The sequence below is a fragment of the Cydia splendana genome, chromosome 6 (genome assembly GCF_910591565.1).
Source record: "Cydia splendana chromosome 6, ilCydSple1.2, whole genome shotgun sequence".
Classification (NCBI taxonomy): Eukaryota; Metazoa; Arthropoda; class Insecta; order Lepidoptera; family Tortricidae; genus Cydia; species Cydia splendana.
This window is the reverse complement of record NC_085965.1, coordinates 10,040,187-10,063,698: the sequence shown is the minus strand read 5'-3', so window position 1 is coordinate 10,063,698 and position 23,512 is coordinate 10,040,187. Positions and strand designations below refer to the sequence as shown.

The following is a 23,512-nucleotide window of genomic DNA, read 5'->3' as shown; positions in this document are numbered from 1 at the left end:
CAATTACATGAGACTAAAATATAATAATTGTGTTTGAATGTAATTAAACGTATGATATGTAAAAAAAAATATTACATGTGAAATGTAACACTTTCTTTTTGTAAATTTGATGTCCCCGACCTCTTTTTATAACAAAAAACCTAGCAAACAGGCATTTTTGTGCAGCAGTGTTCACGCGCGCGTCTGTACTCGGTCTAGTGAAAAATCCAAGTGCAACTAGTTTTATTACCCGCGCTAGATTAGATTGGCGCGCTAATCTTGTACCTCGGCAGAGGGGAAATAGTGCGAATGCCGCCTCCCTTCCGTGTTGCTCGAAGCTCCCGTGCGAATGGGGCCTTAGAAACTGTGAGAAGAAATCGGAACGTAAATTATCAGGTAAACGTAGAAAGAGTCATTTGACAGTATGAAGATACCTTTTTCTTCTCTGTTAAAAACTAGGAAGTTCCTATTTTTAAAATATAAATAATGTTTATTTTAGTATTCTCATACAGCATTAACTACTACTAAAAGTACTCAAAAAGAAACTGGCTTCGGGAAAAATAGCTACATCAAATCATAGCAATTTAATGATTTTTTTTTTATAAGCAAAATACTACTAAACACTAAAGTACTTGTAGCAACTTGGGTTGATGAATTTTGTTCTGATCATGTTTTGATTTGATGGTGTTGCTGCGGTTGTGTTCACTGTTCACATCACATGTACGCTGTTATGTTATTGTTATTGCACCATGTTAACATTTATTATTTATTTCGCCGCAAAGTTGAATGTAAATAATGGTTGATATAAACAAATACCTCGAAAGTCAACTGGCGCTTGCCAAGCAAAAATGTGACATAAAAACGAACTCTAAAAAGTCTTCGGTGTCAGAGAAAAGTAAGGTGGCCGCCGAATTAATATCTAAGAAACAGGACAAAACTTTGGTGAATAAAAAATGTTCTAATTCTAAACATGAACTGAGGGATAATGTAGAGGTATCACATATTCCTACTCCTAGTACGTCTGCGGCGCGGGACTCTGATGAAGGCAGTGAATATTTACCTTCTGGCGAAGACGAAGAAGATGCGGAGATTCCTAACATTAACATCCCTGCATTCCCCACTACGTCGCGCACCAGACAAAATTTGAAGAAAATAATAGATGACGGGGACACACATCTCTACAATGAAAGGTTAGACATCTGGAAAAAAAACCTCGCAGCAGCTCGCGCTGGGAATTATGAAGGAGAGTCAATGTCTGCAGATATCAACCATGTTCTAGACGGCAACAAGGATGTGGATGAATTACATGAACTGCAAAATGGTCTTAATGTCCCTACTTACATTTGGAAGCAATTGTACAAGTATCAAAAGATTGGTGTCAAGTGGTTATGGGAGTTGCATCAGGTGCAGTCTGGAGGTTTACTTGGAGATGAGATGGGATTAGGAAAAACTGTACAAATTATAGCATTCCTAGCCGGACTGTCCAAGACCCACCTAGGCAGCTGGGGTGGACTAGGCCCTTCCATAATTGTGGCACCGGCCACTGTTATTTTCCAGTGGGTAACACACTTTCACTACTGGTGCCCTTACATCAGAGTTGCTGTGCTCCACCATTCTGGCTCTCACTCTGGAAATCACAACAGACTTATTCGGGATCTGCATGATTCTCATAGCATCTTACTCATAACATATGCTGGTGTTGTCAAATACAGCAAAGACCTAATGGCCAGAAAATGGCATTACATGATATTGGATGAAGGCCACAAAATCAGGAATCCTGAAACTCAAGTTAGTAAGCTTGTTAAGAAATTTCAGACACCTCACAAAATACTAATTACTGGATCTCCTATGCAGAATAGCTTACAAGAACTTTGGTCATTATTTGACTTCATGAGACCTGGCCTTCTTGGTACTTATAATGCATTTTTGGAATATTTCGCTCAACCAATAACCCAAGGAGGATATGCCAATGCTACTGAATTCCAAGAAGCAACAGCTTTCGAAATTGCAAAAGCACTTAAAAATATGATCACACCATACATGTTGCGCAGAACCAAAGCAGAAGTGCAGGAGCATATAAAATTGCCTGAGAAAAATGAACAAGTACTTTTCTGTGCATTGAGCCAGGAACAGAGGGACCTGTATATGGGTTATCTCATGAGTTCAACTGTAAGGAGTATTCTAGATAAAGAAAGCAGATATGGTGATCCACTGAGAGCCAGAGTATTAGTTGCTCTATCAACATTAAGAAAAATCTGCAATCATCCTGATCTATACTTATATGAAGCACAAGAGGAATGCGAAAAAATTGATGAACAATCTTTTGGTTCTTGGAAAAGGTCTGGTAAAATGACAGTAGTACATTCTCTTTTAAAGATATGGCAGAAGCAAGGCCACAGAGCCTTGATATTCTCACAATCAAGAGTGATGTTATGTTTACTGGAACAGTATTTACAAAGCCAAGATTATAAATATTTAAAAATGGATGGCACAGTGAGTGTTGGTATTAGACAAAGCCTAATTAAGACCTTTAATGAAAATCCAGAATATCTGGTATTCCTGGCAACAACACGAGTGGGAGGCTTAGGAGTAAATCTGACGGGGGCTGATAGGGTAATTATTTATGACCCCGATTGGAATCCAGCCACAGACAGCCAAGCCAAAGAAAGAGCTTGGAGAATTGGTCAGCAGAGAAACGTAACTGTGTATAGACTTTTATCTGGAGGAACTATTGAAGAAAAAATATACCAAAGGCAAATATTCAAACATTTTCTAAGCAATAAAATACTAATTGATCCAAATCAGAAGAATGTTCTAACAACTAGCACATTACAAGGTCTTTTCACTTTTGACGAACCAAATTGCGAAGGAGATACTGAAACTGCAGCTCTTTTTAAACATACAAAGGTCAATGTGAATCATAGAAAACAAGAAACAAATATCCAAGTACTTAAAAACAGTAGAGACTCTATATCAAAAAAAAAATTAGAAGAAATGAGAAGAAGAGCTAGGGAAATAAGCAGAAAAATTGCAAGTAATGTTAAACCAAAAACCTCAGCAGGTGCAGAAGATCCTCGAGAAAAGTACAAGAAAAAAAGAGACTTCCTTTTGAATCCTCCTGTAGTCCATCCACCAGAATTCAATTTAATTGATGACAAAGTAACCAATGTTCCATTTGACAGTGTTTTATCAGAGTTAGATATTATTAACATGCACTCCAAAAAGGATTATGAAGAAAATTTACTCAAAGAGGCACTTAAAAACAAAGAGACCGAATTAGAGGAGGGTGAAGTGTCTGGTGATGGAGATGATGATGTTATGCAAAATGTAGATATTATGAACAATTCTGGTAACCCAGAAATTGTTAGTGGTGGTGAAGATTCTGCGCACAAAAAGGAATCATCAATACCATTAGAAATTGTACCTGATAGTAAAATAGAGAATGAGATTCACAGTGAAACGAATGATCAATCAAACCCACCAGAAAATGTACTTAATATTGAAGATAGCAAAACTTCTCGTAAGCATCACAAATCAAAACGCAAAAGAAAACATTCCTCAGACATTTCTGAACCAGAAATAGAGAACCTGATAGCTGTGAAAAAGGTCAAGAAGAAGAAAAGTAAGAAAGAAAAAGAAAAGCATCACAATGACGACGACTATGTTTTGAGCAAATTGTTCGCCAAAGCTGGAGTAAAGAATGCATTACAGCATGACGTAGTTGTAGGTTTAGCTGAAAAAGAGAAGAGACATAGGTTGAAAGAAGAAGCTACAAAAAAAGCGAGACGCGCAGTTAGAGCTGTAAAGTTCTCTACAAAGTAATCTCAAAACAATTGTAGTTTAAGGAACATGTTAATTATTTTTTATATTACCTACTTATGTTTAATACCTCATCATTGGGCTCGATTTTGCTTTTATATATGAATCAAATAGAAGTAAAGTAAATCGATTACTTTGTTTTATTAATATAAGAGTAGCTAGCGTGATCAATTGATCACTTCTAGCGGCGAGCACCATGGCGTGCTCTTTCTTCCGTGGGCGAGCACAGGCGGAAAGTAATCATTCCCACTGTGTCTTCCCCATGTGACCAAAGATACATCCCTAAAAGCAATAACGAAGTTGGAAGGTGGCCCTAGAATACTAACTTCACGATTAATTAAAAGGTTATTTGCGTTAAGCGTTGGTTAAGCGCTTCACGCATCTTACTTAATTCAAATTCCTAAAGGTGTAGAGCCACGTTTAGCAAGTGAGCATTAATAAATAAACAATGATTGTAGTCTGACTGTACTAAGTAGGAATAATTTTTTCACCACACCAGCTCGGAAAGGGTTACTTTGCACTTCAAAAACGGATAGCCAAGTCAGGGGTCGGAAACCGGTATTTGCTCCATACAAAAATACCGGTATTATTACGTTCGTTTTCGTTCTTTGGTTTATTATTTCATTTTTAATGGGACAATTTAATAATACGAAGTTGTTACCTAATTACATGATTCAGTCCTACGTACAGAGCATAAAATTATTCATAATATGGGGGTATTTCGGGGTTTTAAAAAAATACCGGTTCCGAGCCCTGAGCCAAGTTGCACTTTGCTATCAGTAATTCACAGGTAAGGCCTCTGTGAGGCAAAGTAATCAAATGCAAATTTTGAGTTGTTTTCTTATGTTTGCTGGTAGAATTGACTTTTAAATGATGATTTTGGATGATAAATATTTAATAACATTCATTTGAATTTGATTTTCTTTGATATTTTACATTTAATATTTTTTCGGGTTGATGTGGTGAAAAATATTGTGTTTCACTCGGGGGCAAATTTTGTTTAACCCTCGTGGTATGAAACCCTCGTGGTTTGAAACCCTCGCAACGCTCAAGATTCCATTTTGGAACCTTTCGCTTGCTTGGGTATCAATATTCGCACGAGCGGTTAAACAACAACTTTGGTGAGTGTCAGGATGGCGGGTGTACATCAACAAATGGAGCTGCGGTATACGTCAGGAGTTAGTGCTAGCAATGTGCCAAATGTGCGCCAAAATTGGAGCAATGTGCTCTTTAAACTCCAGAGATATTTAAGAAATAGATGACGCCCGCCATCCTGACGTCAGGTTGGCGGACGCATTTCCAGTTCCAGCTAATGGCTGCCTACTCAAGGGTGAAAGTACTGCCTAAGGTTAGTGCTCGCAATGTGCTTCCACATGTATGAAGCACAATGAAATTCAGAGAGCGGTTAACGAGTAATATGGAATTGAATAAAAATATATATATACGCCTGCTTATTTTAAATAGCGATATCACATCTTCATTGCAGGCAGTTCAGGCGCACACAAAACATGCAGGCGCTTTACACAAAAAGTGATTAATAACATGATACTGGATACTAAACGCGTCTTAAGCCGAATTATTTATTTTATTAATAAAGTCATGTTACTTATTGAACTTGCGAGAAACACGCAAAAAACTCGTTTAGGTACCGTAAAAACGAACACTCGGTAAAATATTTATATTACTCTACGACCAACTATGTATTACACACATTAAGTGTTACGTACTATTGCTTGAAGCTAGAACGTTTTCAAAAAAAATGTGTCTACGTTAACCCACAGGGCCAGTAACTCGCATGGGTCGTTCTACCGTTTCGTGCTGATTTGCCACTTTTTTGGGGATTTTTTTTATTTTGAAGTTACAGTGTAGATTTTGATATTGTGAATGTGTATACGTATTGTGTATATTATTTTAAGAAAGGCACCTATATAATAGTTATACTTTTGGAAAATAAATAAGGAATGTAATGAAGGCACAGATGGAAATGAAAAACCAAGGGATGGTAATGAAACACGAATAGAAGGAAATGAAATTATATAAATTAACTTTATTGGTCAAATCAAAGTGATAATATTTTAAACGATGGAACCATAAATATCTTGGCTTTTAATTAGTATATCTACCCTTTTGACCTGTTTAATAGGGTGGAGCGTCGTTGTATGGAAAAAAAATTAAATTTGATTATCAATGTGGAACCGGTACCAAAAGTTGCAGTTTGTCATGTAGATTATAGTGATTACATCAAGTTCCAAAATCAACACTACTTTTAGCCCTCTACTCGGCCGCTAAAGGAATTAATAAAGGTAAATTTTCATAAATTATTAAAATATACAATTTCACTAATATGTGTACATTTTATTGAAATTATATAATACTTAATAAGCGTGTAATAAGATATTACCATAATTTTAGTGCATTTTTCAATATTTATTAAATAATATAATTTCAAAATTTCATATTAAACAGCAATTTCATGCAAAACAAGGACAATGCTACAGTGTAAAAAAATAGTAGAGTTATTTTTTTTAGACATTCTTGCGTCAAAGTAACGATGTTATTGATTACGAAAAAAAAAGGGTTACTTATATGTTTAAATAAGCGTCAAATTTTGCCCTTCGGCGTCGCTTACACCCTTTTTGGGTCATGTTCACACGTATGTTAGGCATATATATGTTACTGTAAAAGCCCGAAGTACGGCAAAACCTAGGTTTTACCGGTAAATCCTAGTTTTTACCGATGCCGATCGGTAAAAGCCCGAAATGTTAAATCTTACTAGTTTACTTCCGGCTTTTACCAACACCGATATGGTAAATCCTAGTTCTTACCACGGCGACCAGTAAAGTTTGAATCATGCACTGATTCTTGAGATTATTAGATGATAATTTTTAAGAAAAAAAAAACCGACTTCTATGGGGCCCGATTAAAGATTATGGTAGATGGTGCACTGTGTAGAAAAGGAGGTAAAAACCACCCCCTTTTCTAGTAGCATTTCGTTTCTGTAAGGGTTGCAGTTCTAACCTAACCGACTTTTGTTCTGTTCTGTGAGGATCGCAGTTCAAACCTAACCTAACCCATTTAACGGCGCATGCGGTGCTGTGAACGGGGGTTTGAGCGGGAGGGGTTGAGAATCAGTGCATGATTCAAACTTTACCGGTCACCGTGGTAAGACCTAGTATTTACCATATCGGTGTTGGTAAAAGCCCGGAGTAAACTAGTAAGATTTAACATTTCGGGCTTTTACCGATCGGCATCGGTAAAACCTAGGCTTTACCGGTAAATCCTAGGTTTTGCCGTACTTCGGGCTTTTACAGTAACAGATATACTAATTAAAAGCCAAGATATTTATGGTTCCATCGTTTAAAATATTATCACTTTGATTTGACCAATAAAGTTAATTTATATAATTTAATCTAATTTCATTTCCTTCTATTCGTGTTTCATTACCATCCCTTGGTTTTTCATTTCCATCTGTGTCTTCATTACATTCCTTATTTGTTTTCCAAAAGTATAACTAGTATATAGGTGCCTTTCTTAAAATAATATACACAATACGTATACACATTCACAATATCAAAATCTACACTGTAACTTCAAAATAAAAAAAAAATCCCCAAAAAAGTGGCAAATCAGCACGAAACGGTAGAACGACCCATGCGAGTTACTGGCCCTGTGGGTTAACGTAGACACATTTTTTTTGAAAACGTTCTAGCTTCAAGCAATAGTACGTAACACTTAATGTGTGTAATACATAGTTGGTCGTAGAGTAATATAAATATTTTACCGAGTGTTCGTTTTTACGGTACCTAAACGAGTTTTTTGCGTGTTTCTCGCAAGTTCAATAAGTAACATGACTTTATTAATAAAATAAATAATTCGGCTTAAGACGCGTTTAGTATCCAGTATCATGTTATTAATCACTTTTTGTGTAAAGCGCCTGCATGTTTTGTGTGCCCCTGAACTGCCTGCAATGAAGATGTGATATCGCTATTTAAAATAAGCAGGCGTCTATATATATTTTTATTCAATTCCATATTACTCGTTAACCGCTCTCTGAATTTCATTGTGCTTCATACATGTGGAAGCACATTGCGAGCACTAACCTTAGGCAGTACTTTCACCCTTGAGTAGGCAGCCATTAGCTGGAACTGGAAATGCGTCCGCCAACCTGACGTCAGGATGGCGGGCGTCATCTATTTCTTAAATATCTCTGGAGTTTAAAGAGCACATTGCTCCAATTTTGGCGTACATTTGGCACATTGCTAGCACTAACTCCTGACGTATACCGCAGCTCCATTTGTTGATGTACACCCGCCATCCTGACACTCACCAACTTTGTCCCCTTGTAAAACAAATAACTATAGATGGTCAAGCAAATCTTGTCAGTAGAAAAAGGCGCTAAATTCAAATTTTCTATGAGACGATATCCCCTCGCGCCTCCATTTGTCATATTTGCCGCCTTTTTCTACTGACAAGATCTGCTTGACCAAGTATATTTCAGGATCCTAGTTAGGACGATTTTTTTCCCCAGTGAACTCATTTTTCAATAAGGTCATTCAACATATGAAGCTGGTAACTTTTTTTATGGATGAACGAGAGTGGGTGGATCATAGAAGTAGCATCCTATAGAAGTGGTGTGCGCGTGCCTCCGTGAGGGACAAAACATACGCAATGCGACAATATTAAAAACACGTTTTAACATTCCTGACAATATACCAAAAACAATCTACGTAATTCGGTCGGGTTATTTGTTGCCCACCATAGCCCATACTAACAAAAAGGTGGGGAACAAACAAAAAGTGAGACTGTGACAAGGACAAGCAATAGTACCGCTTTCTCTGCTACTCCTACTGAAAGTTCTATAAGTGTATCTCGTTCGGTCATTTGGCCCCTCCCCCGTGTCTTCTCTATAATATTATTGTACCTCTATGGGGTGGATGTAGCAACCATGAACTTATATAATGTGGCAACACTTGCCCACTAATGTCAAATCCGTAGGTATGTGCTCTACTGGAAGATTTTGAGATACATATTATATTTTTATATTTGACTATGAAAATTGCTTAAATTCATGCGTATTAACAAAGTTGTCGCAGGAATAATGAAGTGGAGTTATAATTGACATGTAAATAGTCGAATTATTAGCGTAATACGGTAGATCCAGCGCCTGCAATCACAGGACGCTAGGCTGTGTATTCGTCAATTTTAGCCGTGTATAAGCTAATTTACGTTAGTTAACTTATTGAAAAAGTAACCAATATGTCTGGCGGGAAAAGAAAGCCACCCGGCTTCAACTTCAAGAAGGAGGAGGAAGTGACGGTGTAAGTAATTTTCGATCTGCTACATTTCCGTTCAAAATTACTAAAATAAACTTATTTTGACTTATCAGTTACGTATACTGTGTTATAGATATGTTATTTGATTATGTTTATGTATTTTTAGTACGCCTCCTCGTAACTTGGACAAGCAGACTACTATAACTGTGGACGATAAAACATTTACCGTGCATGCTGATGATCTAGTCAAGATCTGCGACTTGGGCCGCGGGGCGTACGGCATTGTCGAGAAAATGCTGCACCGGCCCAGCAACACCACCATGGCTGTCAAGGTAAAACCCCAAGGTCAAAAGGTTATGTTTCTTGTTTGTTTCCCATTTGATATTTTTTAAATACCTAAGTGTTACTTGCCAGTAATAAGAATGTATGTAGGGAGTATTTTCTGCCAGTTCTTCAACAAATAGTTAAAAATGCTTAAGTTCTTCCAGTTTATGTTGGAGGTAGTACCTAGTCTCGGAGTAATTAACAATGGAGCCGCCATTAACAGGCGTTCCCCTCTGTCGAAAATAGGCGGCCAATGGTCAACAACTTGTCAACCATATGTATGGACTGACGTTTATCTGACATGACGTACCTATACATTTGATGTGCCCCTCCCCCGCAAAAAACGGCAGACTATTTTGTACCGACGATTTGAGACATGGCGTCTCCGTTGGTTATATCCTCTAAGTACCTAGTTGTCACTTCTATTCAAAATAAAAATAACCTAAAACCTATTGCTATAAATGGACCAGGCCAACTGACCAAATTTCATGTGCTAAAGTGAGAAAGAACCCATAATGCTGACACAATATAAGACAGATTCATCAGATTCCTTTTTCGTCAGGATGAATTTTAGCCTATAGTTTGTCTGATGAAAACGGACTTTTGGGTCAAATTCCGCTTTCGTCAGGATAAATTATATCTGTTTTTTTTTTTCTGACTAAAGTGGAATCTAATATTTAACTGGCAATACATTGTGTAGCTTTATTTACGGAAATGTGATTTTATATAGAGACTAGCTGGCCCGGTGAACTTTCGTATAACCTATCTATAGTATGTCTCCTTTTGGCACGTCACGGATTAGCCTGGCCCCACACGCTCGGAATTTTCCGTACGGAATGACATGTGCAAGCGAGACAGCACCATGCATTTGTAGAGCGACGCCCCGTTCCCACCTGTCATTCCGTGCGGCAAATATATAAGTGGGGTCCCATACAACAAACGTGATTTATTGCCACTTTTTCCGTAATGGTACGGAACCCTTCTTGCGCGAGTGCGACTCGCACTTGGCCGGTTTTTTTTTAAATCCTGTTGGCACCTCAGACAGTGGGGAGACACTCCTGACTTCGGGCAAACTGGGCTTAGCATTGCTCCGAGCAATTATTAGGGTTGGCAGTGGCACCACTTGACGTCCTTTTGCATGTATGACCACAGATAAGATAAGGACTTGAATTTTGACAACCCTAAATAGTCGAAAGGGATAGTGCTATACATTAGAAAGGGATAGCATGATTCGTCCCTGAATCGCTGTTAAACTGTCACTGGTGGAAGTATCAGAGGATAATTCCAAATCTTTCATACCAAAGTTTAGTTTTTTCTGTCCAAAGAGGAATTCCGTTTTCGTCTGAAAAAAAATAGGCTAAAATTCATCCAGACGAAAAAGGAATCTGACGAATGTGTCTTATATCGCTGACACTAAGGTCAATATGTGGAGAAGACCGTCTATAACAGGAAGACCATGTACAAGCTCTTTTCTCCTCTCCACTTACATAACTAAAGCTTTCCATTCTTCTCTGTTTCAAGCGGTTCTTATCCACTTTGGTGGGAAATTGTCTTCCCATCTAGTTTTCGGGTGTCCCTGACCTCTCTTGCTGTATATATTAGCATGATAATTTTTATACTATTCCCATATTAAAAGTAATCTAACCTATTACTCATTCATTATATACCAGACAAGGATATCTAAAACTGAAATAGACCACAGTTTGACTTCTGATCCTTGTAATGGTGTTCCTAGGCTTCTAGAAATAGAATGTTGCCAGGCTGAAAAGTGGTGCCGTTACCCCCTCAGCCCTTCGAATTTCCCCTTTACAACTCCCATACATACAGCATCAAAAAAATACACCTTTTTAAATTCCAAACATCATAATAACAAGAATTCTTGTTTCAGCGAATCACAGCAACATTTAACACACAATCCCAAGAGCTGAAGCGGCTGCTAATGGACCTGGACGTGTCCATGCGCGCCAGCGCGTGCCCCTACACCGTGCACTTCTACGGAGCCATGTTCCGCGAGGGCGACGTCTGGATCTGCATGGAAGTCATGGACATGAGCCTCGACAAGTTCTATGCTAAAGTATACAAGAACAACAGGACTATACCTGAGAACATACTTGGTAAAATAGCTTTCTCTGTTGTCAGCGCCTTGCACTACCTCCACTCAAAACTCAAGGTAATCCACAGAGATGTGAAGCCTTCCAATATATTGATCAATAGAAAGGGAGAAGTCAAAATGTGCGACTTTGGCATATCGGGTTATTTAGTTGATTCTGTTGCTAAAACTATTGATGCAGGATGCAAACCATACATGGCTCCCGAGAGGATTGATCCTACAGGTAATCCTGGCCAATATGATATACGTAGTGATGTTTGGTCTTTAGGAATATCAATGATAGAACTAGCTACAGGTAAATTTCCGTATAATACCTGGGGCACGCCATTTGAGCAGTTGAAACAAGTGGTCAAAGACGACCCGCCCAGTCTTCCAAAAGATCAATTTTCAGCAGACTTTGATGACATGATCACACAGTGCCTGAAGAAAGACTACAAGCTGAGGCCCAACTATGACGCCTTGCTCGCTCACCCGTTCTGCCAAGAGCACAGTCAGAAAGAGACAGACGTCTGCTCTTTCGTCATAGAGATATTAGACTTGCCCGAAGACTCCTAGTACCGGAGAAAATATTTTCTTACCTCTAAGTACAAGTGTTTAGTTACTAACATTAGCGTAGGAACGGAAAATGCAATTAAAAATTGTTATTAACAAATGTAACTTGTGTTGATTTGTATTAATCATGTAATTAGCATAGTTAACGAGGACGTCGAACGAAACGATCGCCGATGACTGCTGTGTATAATGTACATCACAAATTACCTACTTAGTCTAAATAAACGATGTATTTGTTTCGATGGCCTTGTTTTATTCAATAAAATATGCTGCTGTTCGACGCAACTGGAGTCCGTAGCGCTGACTAGACGCCGGCGTTCAAAAGACGCTAGTGGGGGGTGGCCCTAAGCGTTATATGGAATACCCCTTCAAGAGGTTAGGAACGGGTATCAGACATTCGAAAAGAGAACTGCTTACCCTTAATAAAAAGCCAAATGAAAGGGTTTTGGGTAGTAACGGCTTTGGTAAGCAAAGCCATACGAAATACCCTTTCCAAAATCCTTGAAGGACCATCATTGTTTTATTAAAAAAACTTTATTATATCGGAAAAAACAGATATTTCTCTTGCTAAGTTTATGACAATTGTCACAAGAAACACTACAATTGTCACGAAATTCCGACATATAACTCATTACCTGTCAAGAATTACCTACAATTCTTCTAAATCTTGACAATTGTCAGAAACTTCGCAAAAGAAATATCTGTTTTTTTCCGATATAATAAAGTTTTTTTAAATAATACAATGATGGTGGCAAACAGGAATACGGCCCGCCCGATGGTAAGTGGTAACCGTAGCCCATGGATGGCTGTGACGTCAGCAACAGTGATTTTACAATTGTCGCACCTGTCACCGTGGTGAAATTGGGGCCAGACCGGTCCCCGAAAACTTATCGTTTGCTGCCTGTAAAATGGCCGCTTCCTAAAGTGTAAGTATGTATTGCAGAGGGAGGAATAATTATCATTAAAAATATGTTTATTTTGGAAATATTTAATGTAATAATTTGTATGTTTATCAAAAACAGCGTACTGTAAAACAGTAAGTACAAAATAGAGCGCAATATAAATAATTAAATAAGTACTATGTCACTTTTCCTTAACTTAAAACGGTAGTTTCAGCCGCTTAGGCCTCGTCAGGGCTCGGGGTTTAGCCAACCGAACGCTGGTTGGCTTTAGTGGTCCCAAGCCAAAGCACGAAAAACGTTCAAAAATGTTAGTAAAATTGACTAGAAAGGCGAGTTCATGCCCAGTTTCGTCCCGAAGTCCAATCGGGCTCGTCTTTGATTTCGCACGTCGGCCCTGCAAACAAAACAAGAAAACATTCAATTTATATAGACTATTCGAAATAATTTTATCAAAGCAACATTGACATAATCCCTATATTTAGCTGTTTTTGTGCGTTGTGCCTTTTCTACAAAATTACAGGCGTAGGTAGGTGACCTTTAGGTCGTAATTGATGAGGCGAGCAAACGGGTAATCGGGGCAAGCATTTTAAAAATGGTTGATCTTTGGCCTCCAGAGATGTCAACTCGCAATATCAACCTTCGTGCATTCCGACAAGGTTTACGATAACGCGCCGCACAGGATTTGCGTGGCACTCAAAGGGATAATTTAATGGTTTACCTATAGTTCCAACTACTAGGAACCGTGGTAGCGCAGCGAGCATAGCTGCCAGTTCTCACATATACCGTACTTGTGTCGTAACATAACTCCTTGGAGTTACCACGAAACGATAGATGGCGCTGTATTCAACGCAATTTTAGAGTCGGTTACTTTTGTAGTTGTAATGATACTCACTTGATTTCCTGCCACTTAATGAACTCGTTGAGCGCGAACACAGCGAGAATCGAGCCGCCGTAGCCGAGCGCCAACCGCCAAGGAACGTGGTAGCGCAGCGAGCATAGCTCCCAGTTCTCACAGGAACCGTAGTTGTGTCGCAGCATGAACAGGCTTATGGCAGCTTGGAGAAGTATTCTGAAATATTGTCATGTATTGTATTAGGGTGGTATTCCATCTGTCCAATATCTTGATCCAATCTCATTGCGTCTTACTCTCTCATTACGCAAAATGTGAGACAAAATAAACAGTGGACAGGTGGAATTATTGCTACTTTGTCGATATATTAACATTATTGCTACTTTGTCGACTCGCAACATCTAATATAACGGAGTTAGGTATCTAGTAGCAAAGAGTTAGGGTCTCCCCACATATATCGACGCGTAATCGGCAAAAGCCGATAGAAAAAAGCTTTATGTCTGCGCATTATCAGCGCAAAAGTCGCCGTTCGGCTTGGCTCGCATCGGCCGACGCGTCGAAGTCTTTTTCGCTGTTGTTGCGCGGACATAAAGCTTTTTTCTATCGGCTTTTGCCCATACCGCGTCGATATATGTGAGGAGACCATTATTGATTATGGAAGGGGTGTAAAGTCTTAAGAAATAACTTTTTAATCGACGTTTGTATGGAGAAGCGGTCCACTCTCTAAATAAATAGACGGTAATGAATTACGCTATTAGGGTGGTATTCCAACTCTCCAATATATTGGTCCAATGTGTATTGCGTCTCACATTTTGCCTAATGAGAGAGTGAGACGCAATGACATTGGACAAATGGAGCACCACCCTAAGATATCAAACTTCGCTTACAGAACGAGCACGGCGACGGACCACACCTTGTTGCTCCAAAAGCAACGCTGCCAAATGGAAGATTGTCGGTGTATGAAAGACAACGATATGACAACTGCAGACAAAGAGAAACAAATATTTAATCAGACATAATCAAGCGGAAGTAATTTTAATCAGTGTTAAAAAGACACTCAATAGGGTATTTGACTACTAGTCAAATCAGTTTCTTTTTCGAACTGTCAAAACGATTTTGCTATGGAATTTATATGAAACACTAGCATGTGACGTCACCCCACCCACCCCAGCCGTGCCAGCTCTTCCTGGCCATGTCGTGGGCTTCAGAACAGTTGCCACGTCGACTATTGTTATGAGTAGTGAATGTGTTAACTTACTTAAATGCAAGGTGAGCAATGCTAGTGTGATGTGCTGCGCCAGATAGAACCCGTCGTAGAAGTCGTCGCCCCAGCCGTGCCAGCTCTTCCTGGCCAAGTCGTGGGCTTCAGAACAGTTGCCACGTCGACTATTGTTATGAGTAGTGAATGTGTTAACTTACTTAAATGCAAAGTAAGCAATGCTAGTGTGATGTGTTGCGCCAGATAGAACCCGTCGTAGAAGTCGTCGCCCCAGCCGTGCCAGCTCTTCCTGGCCAAGTCGTGGGCTCCAGAATAGTTTCCCACGTCGACTATTGTTATGAGTAGTGAATGTGTTAACTTACTTAAATGCAAGGTGAGCAATGCTAGTGTGATGTACTGCGCTAGATAGAACCCGTCGTAGAAGTCGTCGCCCCAGCCGTGCCAGCTCTTCCTGGCCAAGTCGTGGGCTTCAGAATAGTTGCCACGTCGACTATTGTTATGAGTAGTGAATGTGTTAACTTACTTAAATGCAAGGTGAGCAATGCCAGTGTGATGTGCTGCGCCAGATAGAACCCGTCGTAGAAGTCGTCGCCCCAGCCGTGCCAGCTCTTCCTGGTCAAGTCGTGGGCTTCAGAATAGTTGCCACGTCGACTATTGTTATGAGTAGTGAATGTGATAACTTACTTAAATGCAAGGTGAGCAATGATAGTGTGATGTGCTGCGCTAGATAGAACCCGTGGTAGAAGTCGTCGCCCCAGCGGTGCCAGCTCTTCCTGGCCAAGTCGTGGGCTTCAGAATAGTTGCCACGTTGACTATTGTTATGAGTAGTGAATGTGTTAACTTACTTAAATGCAAGGTGAGCAATGCTAGTGTGATGTGCTGCGCTAGATAGAACCCGTCGTAGAAGTCGTCGCCCCAGCCGTGCCAGCTCTTCCTGGTCAAGTCGTGGGCTTCAGAATAGTTTCCCACGTTGATTGGATACACGATCCAGCATGCAGTCGCATTGGTTGCTTCGGATATTTGCTCGCAGAAGGATCTGAAAGGACAGTGGACTTTAGTTTAGTATTTATGTGAGTTTGCGTCTTATTGGGCTAATTATTATCACCTTTAGGTATGTGTTTGTGTATGAATAACAAAGTAATGATCAGTAGAGTGCCCACTTTAATAACATCAGTATTTTCATAAATGACTAGAGTTAGACCAAGCTAAATTGGCGATGTTGATAACCAGATTGTGCGTTATTTTACACTTCAAACTTCTATGAAATATGACATTTAAATAACACTTGCACAGACTATGCTATCAAAATCGCTGCCTACTTAGCTTGGTCTAACTCTAGTCATTTATGAAAATACTGATGTTATTAGTGGTCACTCTACAATGGACTCTATCGCCGTCCCCAAAATGCTAAAAAAAATTGTTTTCATTTATTTGTTGGTTGTGCAAATATTAAAGCCGTAACACACTACCGCACCGTAACAAGGTCACTTTAGCGTGACTTTGGTGTGGCGCGGGAGTGTGTTACGGCTTTTAAACAGGTACCTCAGTGTGAATCCATAGAGCACTAGTATGGAGATGACGGAGGGGAGGAATTTGCACGCGTAGCACCAGAATACGAACAGGATCATCTGGGGACAAAACAATGCTCTAAGATAAACCTTTGTTTATCTTTAGGTATGGTGCAGGGGGGGCATTTCGACTGCGGGGAAATTTTCAATTAATCGAAATATCTTCCATGTTTTACATTATTAACTAGAGTCACAGTCACACACAACACATATTTTAGGCGTGTGCGACCGCCGTGTTACCTTATATGCGACATCTAGTGTAGTTCGTTTTAAAAGTTGCGGATCAGAATACTTTTCAAAAGTGTATGTAGATACTTCTCATACATTCTCTAACAGCTTAACAAAAAGATATATGTCTCTATTCAACAATCAGACTAATTTATCCCCTTATTGCATGATAAAAAAATATTTGTTTAAATTTGAACTTTAATAGCTGTCATTAGAGTTGAATATCATATCCGCAATATATGGCTCTGTATGCGGGGTTAATACTTTAAAATCGGCAAACCATGCAAAGCACGACCACAGATAAAATAATGACTTGAATTTTGACAACCCTAAATAGCCGAAAGGGCTATCCCTTTCTATCCTATCCTATGACACTATTGTCATACATTAGGATAGCATGATTCGTCCCTGAATCGGTGTCAAGCTTCGGTTTTGTAGGAAGTGTTCTTTCTGTACGGTAGTAAAGTTGACGATATATAAAGTGAGCAGCTCTTGTGCAAACTTGTTCGAGAGATCGGCTCACTTTATATTTCGTTAACCTTAATATTATTTTCTCAAAAATGGACGGCAAAGTCGACTTTGCCGTTTAAAAAATAGGTCGCGAAGCGCGTAGTTTATGGTCAGTCAAAAATTAAAAAGTTAAAAACATTGCAGTCTCGATTTTGGGACTGCAATGTTGCATACAAATTCCATTATTTGTCGAGTTCCAAACTTTTTAAAAGTTGAAATGGCCATATCAAATGAAGGCACAGGCCCATTAAACAGCCAAACAGATGATTAGTACCGCGACTATTTAGCTGTCTCAAATAGGTTGGCGTATTTTCGGCAGAAAAATACACTTCTATTTTTTTATAAAAATAATAAAAAGGCGGCAAAGCTAATTTTTTCAATTGTTTCTACTTTTTTGTGAAAATATATACGTAAGAACGTTGCTTTTGTAAAATATTTCTATGATATTTATATTTCTTGCACCATTTTTGAGAAAAGCACTATATATGACTCGGCTGGAAGGCTACTTGCTGGCTTCGGATTCAATTAAACGGACTCCCAAGGTCGTCCGTTTAAAACGAATCCTCAGCCTGCAAGTAGCTACTTCCGAGCCTCGACAATAATGTACTATTATTCTGTGAGTGTAGTAGGAGCTCACCCGCTTGTGCGCCGCGAGCTGCGGCCTGGTGGCGGCGCGCTGCATGACCGCGGCGTCGACGGGCGCGAACGCCAGCGCCGTCCCCAGCAGCGCCGCCGCCGCGCTGCTCAGCGCCGCGCCGCCCGCGCTCAGCACTAGCGGCAGGAACGCGTACAGGGACCCGACCTGGAAACATACATAATGACCGAATTTAAACTGTTGTGACATTGAATAATTTTACGGTTTAAACTCACTTGTATTAAGTCACTCGCGCGACATTTTTCGGAGAGCCTAGGTCTCCTTTCGGAGTGATTTAATACAAGTGAGTCTAAACCGTAAAATTATTCAAAAAATACACAATGACATGTCATCAAGTGATATCCCTATCCTACCTATCGAATATATAGCATGAGTTGCGTTCTCGCGTGTGAGTTTATACTTGAAGTCGCGCTAGATGTATGGAGTCGCGCGCGAGAACGCAACTCATGCTAAACCTGAAATAGGTAGAGTAAGGCCAAGAAATATCTGCAGCGATTTTGATAGCCCACGCAGTGCAAGTGTCATTTTAAACGTCAAACTTCTATGAAATTCTGACGTATAAATAACACTTGCATTGCGTGGGCTATCAAAATCAATGCAGACTTTTCTTGGTATAACTCTATGTATATAGTTGTATTATAAATGTAAAATAAAATTCCCTAGCAGAAATGTATCTAACGCTAACATATGCTAACAAACAAAATACATAAACAGCTGACAGAAGCTTTTCAAACCCAACATTATTCCATGTAATTTTCTAACCGTCATTAAATATTTACCTATTTGATTTGATTGTATTTAACTTACAAATTGTATAAGGTTGTCCGGCGAAATAATCAAAATGATAAGTAGTGTTAGGCCATGCACGCATTAGCACGCACCCTCTCTAAATAGTACGACTACGATAATAAGCATGATACGAACGGACTTTGATCAGACATTAGGCTCCTACCGATACCAGGTTCATTCTTCCCCTCATTGATATCATTGAGGCCAATAACAAGTGACAACCTTAACACATTCACTGCACACTGCACTGCTATTGGAAATGGGGCGCTTGGTATCCAGAACTGCGTAGAGTTCCACAGGCAAGAGGTGAAGTGGCGCGACACCATGATCATTGTGATCAATGTGAAGAGGGAAACGTCCGCGTCGCGGCCATGTCAACCAAATACACGTGGCAAGCGGCCCAATAACAGCGCTGATTAGCGCCACTTGCACCATTCCACTAACCCGGGGATAACCGGTTAAACCTGGAGGCTGCCATGGTTACCAGTACAATATGACACTGGGTTAACGATTTAACCGCTTAACCCCGGGTTAGTGGGATGGTGCAAGTGGCACTTAATATCTTACCTGTAGGACAGAAATGAAGCACACGGCGCACATCCAGAACTGCGTGGAGTTCCACAGGCAAGAGGTGAAGTGGCGCGACATCGTGATCAATGTGAAGAGGGAAACGTCCGCGTCGCGGCGATGTCGACCGAATACACGTGGTAAGCAGCCCAATAACAGCCTTAATATCTTACCTGTAGGACAGAAAAGAAGCACACGGCGCACATCCAGAACTGCGTGGAGTTCCACAGGCAAGAGGTGAAGTGGCGCCACATTGTGATCAACGTGAAGAGGGAAACGTCCGCGTCGCGGCAATGTCATACAAATACACGTGGCAAGCAGCCCAATAACAGCCTTAATATCTTACCTGTAGGACAGAAATGAAGCACACGGCGCACATCCAGAACTGCGTGGAGTTCCACAGGCAAGAGGTGAAGTGGCGCCACATTGTGATCAACGTGAAGAGGGAAACGTCCGCGTCGCGGCAATGTCATACAAATACACGTGGCAAGCAGCCCAATAACAGCCTTAATATCTTACCTGTAGGACAGAAATGAAGCACACGGCGCACATCCAGAACTGCGTGGAGTTCCACAGGCAAGAGGTGAAGTGGCGCGACATCGTGATCAACGTGAAGAGGGAAACGTCCGCGTCGCGGCAATGTCATACAAATACACGTGGCAAGCAGCCCAATAACAGCCTTAATATCTTACCTGTAGGACAGAAATGAAGCACACGGCGCACATCCAGAACTGTGTGGAGTTCCACAGGCAAGAGGTGAAGTGGCGCGACATCGTTATCAACGTGAAGAGGGAAACGTCCGCGTCACGCGTCATCTGCCAATGTCAACCAAATACACGTTTTTATTTCCATTCGAGATGGTTGGGATTTGAAAAAAAAATCTTAAGTACCTACTGTTAGACAATGAAGGAGAAGTAGTCTTAGATTTTATCTAGTAAGCTCAATATACAGTTTACAGAAGCGTAAATAGATACTTACATATTAAAGCGAAATAAAATAATATTGGAACATTTTAAAGTAAAACACGCAGGTATTTAGGAATATTTTATTTTATATTGAAAGGAGTACCTTCAAATTTTACCACCACGACTAATTTAGTATACCCGTTTACATATGTAATAATGTAATGCCTAGAGGTACAAAAGTGATGTACCTAATAAAAACGTAGTTTTAAGAGATCGGTATCGGTATGCATTTAGTAGTTAACACGTTAATGCTGTTACAATGCATATTTATCATTTTGTAGGTAGGTTTATTTCGAATAATTAGGTATTGAATTAGGCGACTTTATTCATTTTGATATCTTCAATAAACATCATGGTGCTTATTTAAATACGTCATCATTTTATCAAATATGGTGCCTTTCCAATTTTCGCTGTAGGCCATATCGAAGTGGTTCCACAGAGGATCCTCAATTTTGACGTACTCCAACACGTTAGGCAGCTGCTCCACAGCCCAATCCAAGTCCCGGGTGTCTACTAGATGGTCCGACTTGCCGATGAAAATTACGGTCGGCACCGTCGTTGCTCCAAGATCGAATTCCGGCGGTTCAGGAGCCCCGTAAACTTCCGCATTATGTTCAGATCCGTAATCAAATTTAACGAACTTGAGATTATTCATGGCCTGGCCGTACTTCGCCAGGTTTTGGATCGACGTCCCTGCTGGATCATGCTGAAATACCTCTTTATAAGTTTCCGCTGTTATGGAGCCCGGATGGGACGAATCTACTAAAGACAATCCCTTGCTACAAAGAATCGCAGCCAGGGCTTTTACTTGGCAAAATGTACTTGCGCCTGTTTGGATAGGCATGCCTCTTGATAAAACCTCCCATATACCTGCAGTCTCTAAAAGCTTTTGCGCAGTGTTTACGGCAATCGTTCCCGTTCTATAAAGTACAGATTTTGTGTAATATTGTCTTGTGGCTGGCGCTAAACCGATGAAGAGACTAATTTTGTCAGCGTATCCGGACCTTTCTGAATTCATGATGAAGAAAGCTCCAGCGCCTTGCGAGAAACCAATATAAATCAGCTTTTCTGTGTTCGTGGCGTCCAAGATATAGTCGACCATAGCAGGGACATCGTAAATTCCCATTTCGTCGACTGAGAACTTCCAGAATTTCAAGTTTTTGTCGGGATTCAATTCCACATGTTTCCGAGAGTTATGGTTGCCGCGTGCATTTCCGAACCAGACGTCGTAGCATTCTTTAGCTAGGAGGAAACCTGGAGAATCGGGTCCGGAGAGTATGAAATTTTCGGACGCTTCAAGAAGGTCATGCATTAAGAGTATCGGGGTTTTCTTAGCACATTTACTCCCAGCCGGTATCCTGAACATGGTCAGTACGTATCCATCGTTGGTTATAACTTGGTGTGTCTCAGCGTCGTAACCGTTCTCGGAGGCGAGTTGGTTAAAATCTTTGATGTTAGTGATGAGACCCTCGAGAGGGCGCGACGTTAGATCAGCAACTGCATTTACGACATTCAGTGCCGCTAGGGACTCTGTTATGAATAATAGAAGCAGAAAACCGTTTAGCGTTGTCAAAGCCATATCTTTAACTGACACCAATATCACCTCATCACCTCACCATACAGAAATCACCTCAATATTTAGTACTTCGGTGTGTACTCAAGTGGTAGGTTCAGTAGGTAAAGTTTTAAAATAATATTATTATTTACTTAGTATTGCATATGTTTCACGACATATAGATACTTGACACACACTACGTTTTTGCAATTAAATTTTGCCTGTGGTTAAATAACTGGTCTTAATAACAAAACGATAGGAAACAGGAACTTACATTAGGTCCGTAGGTGTCTATCGGACATTTTAAATAGAAAATTATAGATATAATATAAATATTATAACCTATTCGTAAGCACAAACGCAGAAGAGAAAATTATTTTAAAAGATAAACATACGAAGGAGCACTAATGCCACGAAATGGTCTCTCAGCATGGTGCTGGCATTACTGCAGCGCTGATCTTTTGATGAGACAATCAGGTGAAAAAATCACGGCAGGTAATAAATATAATAAATGAAAAAAAATAAGATCGTCATAAACACTTTTACATATAGTGAAAGTTACGTTTAAATAAATGTATACTTACAGAAAAAATATGCAACATACCTCTTTGAGCATTATGATACCCCAGAACTTTGTCTAGGGCATGTTAGTAGACAATAAATAGATTCTATATTTACTTGCATGATTTCTACTGGCATAAGCCAGTAGCGCCTTATTACCGCAAAATTAGTGGATTATGATGTCATAATGTCATAAAAGACACTTCTCTAAGGCCGTAGACTGGACGCAAGCGGCGAGCGCCGAATCAAGGTCGTTCATACTTATTTAACTTACATAATTAGAGACTGATGACCCCACAGTCAAACTCGTCATTATTGAGTTTTGCGGGGCTATGACTACATTTAAGAATACCAGTTTTTTTTTTGTTAAATAGGTAATAAATGTAATAATAATAAAAAAATTAGTCGAGCGCAAGGATTACGCTGCGTCAATAACAAAAGAATCACAAATATGTCCCTTATTGGTAGTCCTAACAGGGCCAACCAAAATCTATATAATAAAAAAAATCCCTAATCTTTCTGGAATCAAGCCCTATTAGCACCAACCAAGGAAATAAAACCCACCTGTTTGCTGCAGTACTTGTTAAACGGCTGGTTTTGCCATTTGTTTTGTAACTTTACCGGCAGCGTGCAAAATAATACACATTTTAAAGCAATACTCTAGGCAAAGGAATACTAAGATGCGTATAGAAGTGCAAATTATAGTAGCTGCAAATTTGACAGTTTAAGTAAATGGAACTGTACGGTGCCGTAGGTTTTTTGGTAAGGTTGACGAAAGGCCTGTGCACACCGGCTTGCGTGTGCGTGACGTGCACGTGCGCTAAAATGTTGGAGCCGCTCACGCACACGTCACGCAAGCGGTGTGCCGTCTGAGCCGTCTCTCATAAGGATCTGTAGGTATACTACAACGCCGCACGCACACGTGCACGTGCACGTCACGCACACGCAGCCGGTGTGCACAGACCAGAAATATAAAGTGAGCCGATCTCTCGAACAAGTTTGAACAAGATCGGCTCACTTTTTATTTCGTCAACTATAACTGGATTGCCATACATTTGCGCTTGACAACCTAGTTACCACGTACCT

At 40.0% G+C, this 23,512-nt stretch overlaps 3 protein-coding genes across 3 annotated transcripts in view; 2 read left to right on the top strand and 1 right to left on the bottom strand.

The window, feature by feature from the left end:
• The first annotated feature begins 706 nt into the window (after positions 1-706).
• LOC134791374 (DNA excision repair protein ERCC-6-like) lies at positions 707-3,833 on the top strand. The gene has a single exon (XM_063762384.1). The coding sequence runs from the start codon at positions 775-777 to the stop codon at positions 3,799-3,801; it is 3,027 nt and encodes a 1,008-aa protein (XP_063618454.1). The 5' UTR covers positions 707-774; the 3' UTR covers positions 3,802-3,833.
• Positions 3,834-8,761: 4,928 nt separating this feature from the next.
• Positions 8,762-12,299, top strand: LOC134791372 (dual specificity mitogen-activated protein kinase kinase 6). Its single transcript, XM_063762383.1, has 3 exons — positions 8,762-9,116; positions 9,238-9,403; positions 11,284-12,299. The coding sequence occupies exons 1-3, from the start codon at positions 9,055-9,057 to the stop codon at positions 12,058-12,060; spliced, it is 1,005 nt and encodes a 334-aa protein (XP_063618453.1). The 5' UTR covers positions 8,762-9,054; the 3' UTR covers positions 12,061-12,299.
• A 730-nt stretch (positions 12,300-13,029) lies between these two features.
• The window catches only part of LOC134791371 (transmembrane protein 94), a 32,408-nt gene continuing 21,925 nt past the window's right edge, over positions 13,030-23,512 (bottom strand). The window contains exons 23-29 of the mRNA XM_063762382.1: positions 20,038-20,160; positions 17,972-18,136; positions 16,571-16,656; positions 15,874-16,064; positions 14,697-14,790; positions 13,852-14,028; positions 13,030-13,353 (exon numbers count right to left, since the gene is read on the bottom strand). Coding sequence (XP_063618452.1) covers positions 13,281-13,353; positions 13,852-14,028; positions 14,697-14,790; positions 15,874-16,064; positions 16,571-16,656; positions 17,972-18,136; positions 20,038-20,160 — 909 coding nt within the window. The 3' untranslated portion in view covers positions 13,030-13,280. The remainder of the gene's footprint in view (positions 13,354-13,851; positions 14,029-14,696; positions 14,791-15,873; positions 16,065-16,570; positions 16,657-17,971; positions 18,137-20,037; positions 20,161-23,512) is intronic.

Excerpts from the sequence above, each read along its gene's own strand:
- LOC134791374 (XM_063762384.1), top strand. The coding sequence starts at position 775 with ATGGTTGATATAAACAAATACCTCGAAAGTCAACTGGCGCTTGCCAAG.
- LOC134791372 (XM_063762383.1), top strand. The coding sequence starts at position 9,055 with ATGTCTGGCGGGAAAAGAAAGCCACCCGGCTTCAACTTCAAGAAGGAG. Across the intron at positions 9,117-9,237 it reads AAGGAGGAGGAAGTGACGGT|TACGCCTCCTCGTAACTTGG; the intron begins GTAAGTAATTTT and ends ATGTATTTTTAG. Across the intron at positions 9,404-11,283 it reads ACACCACCATGGCTGTCAAG|CGAATCACAGCAACATTTAA; the intron begins GTAAAACCCCAA and ends TTCTTGTTTCAG.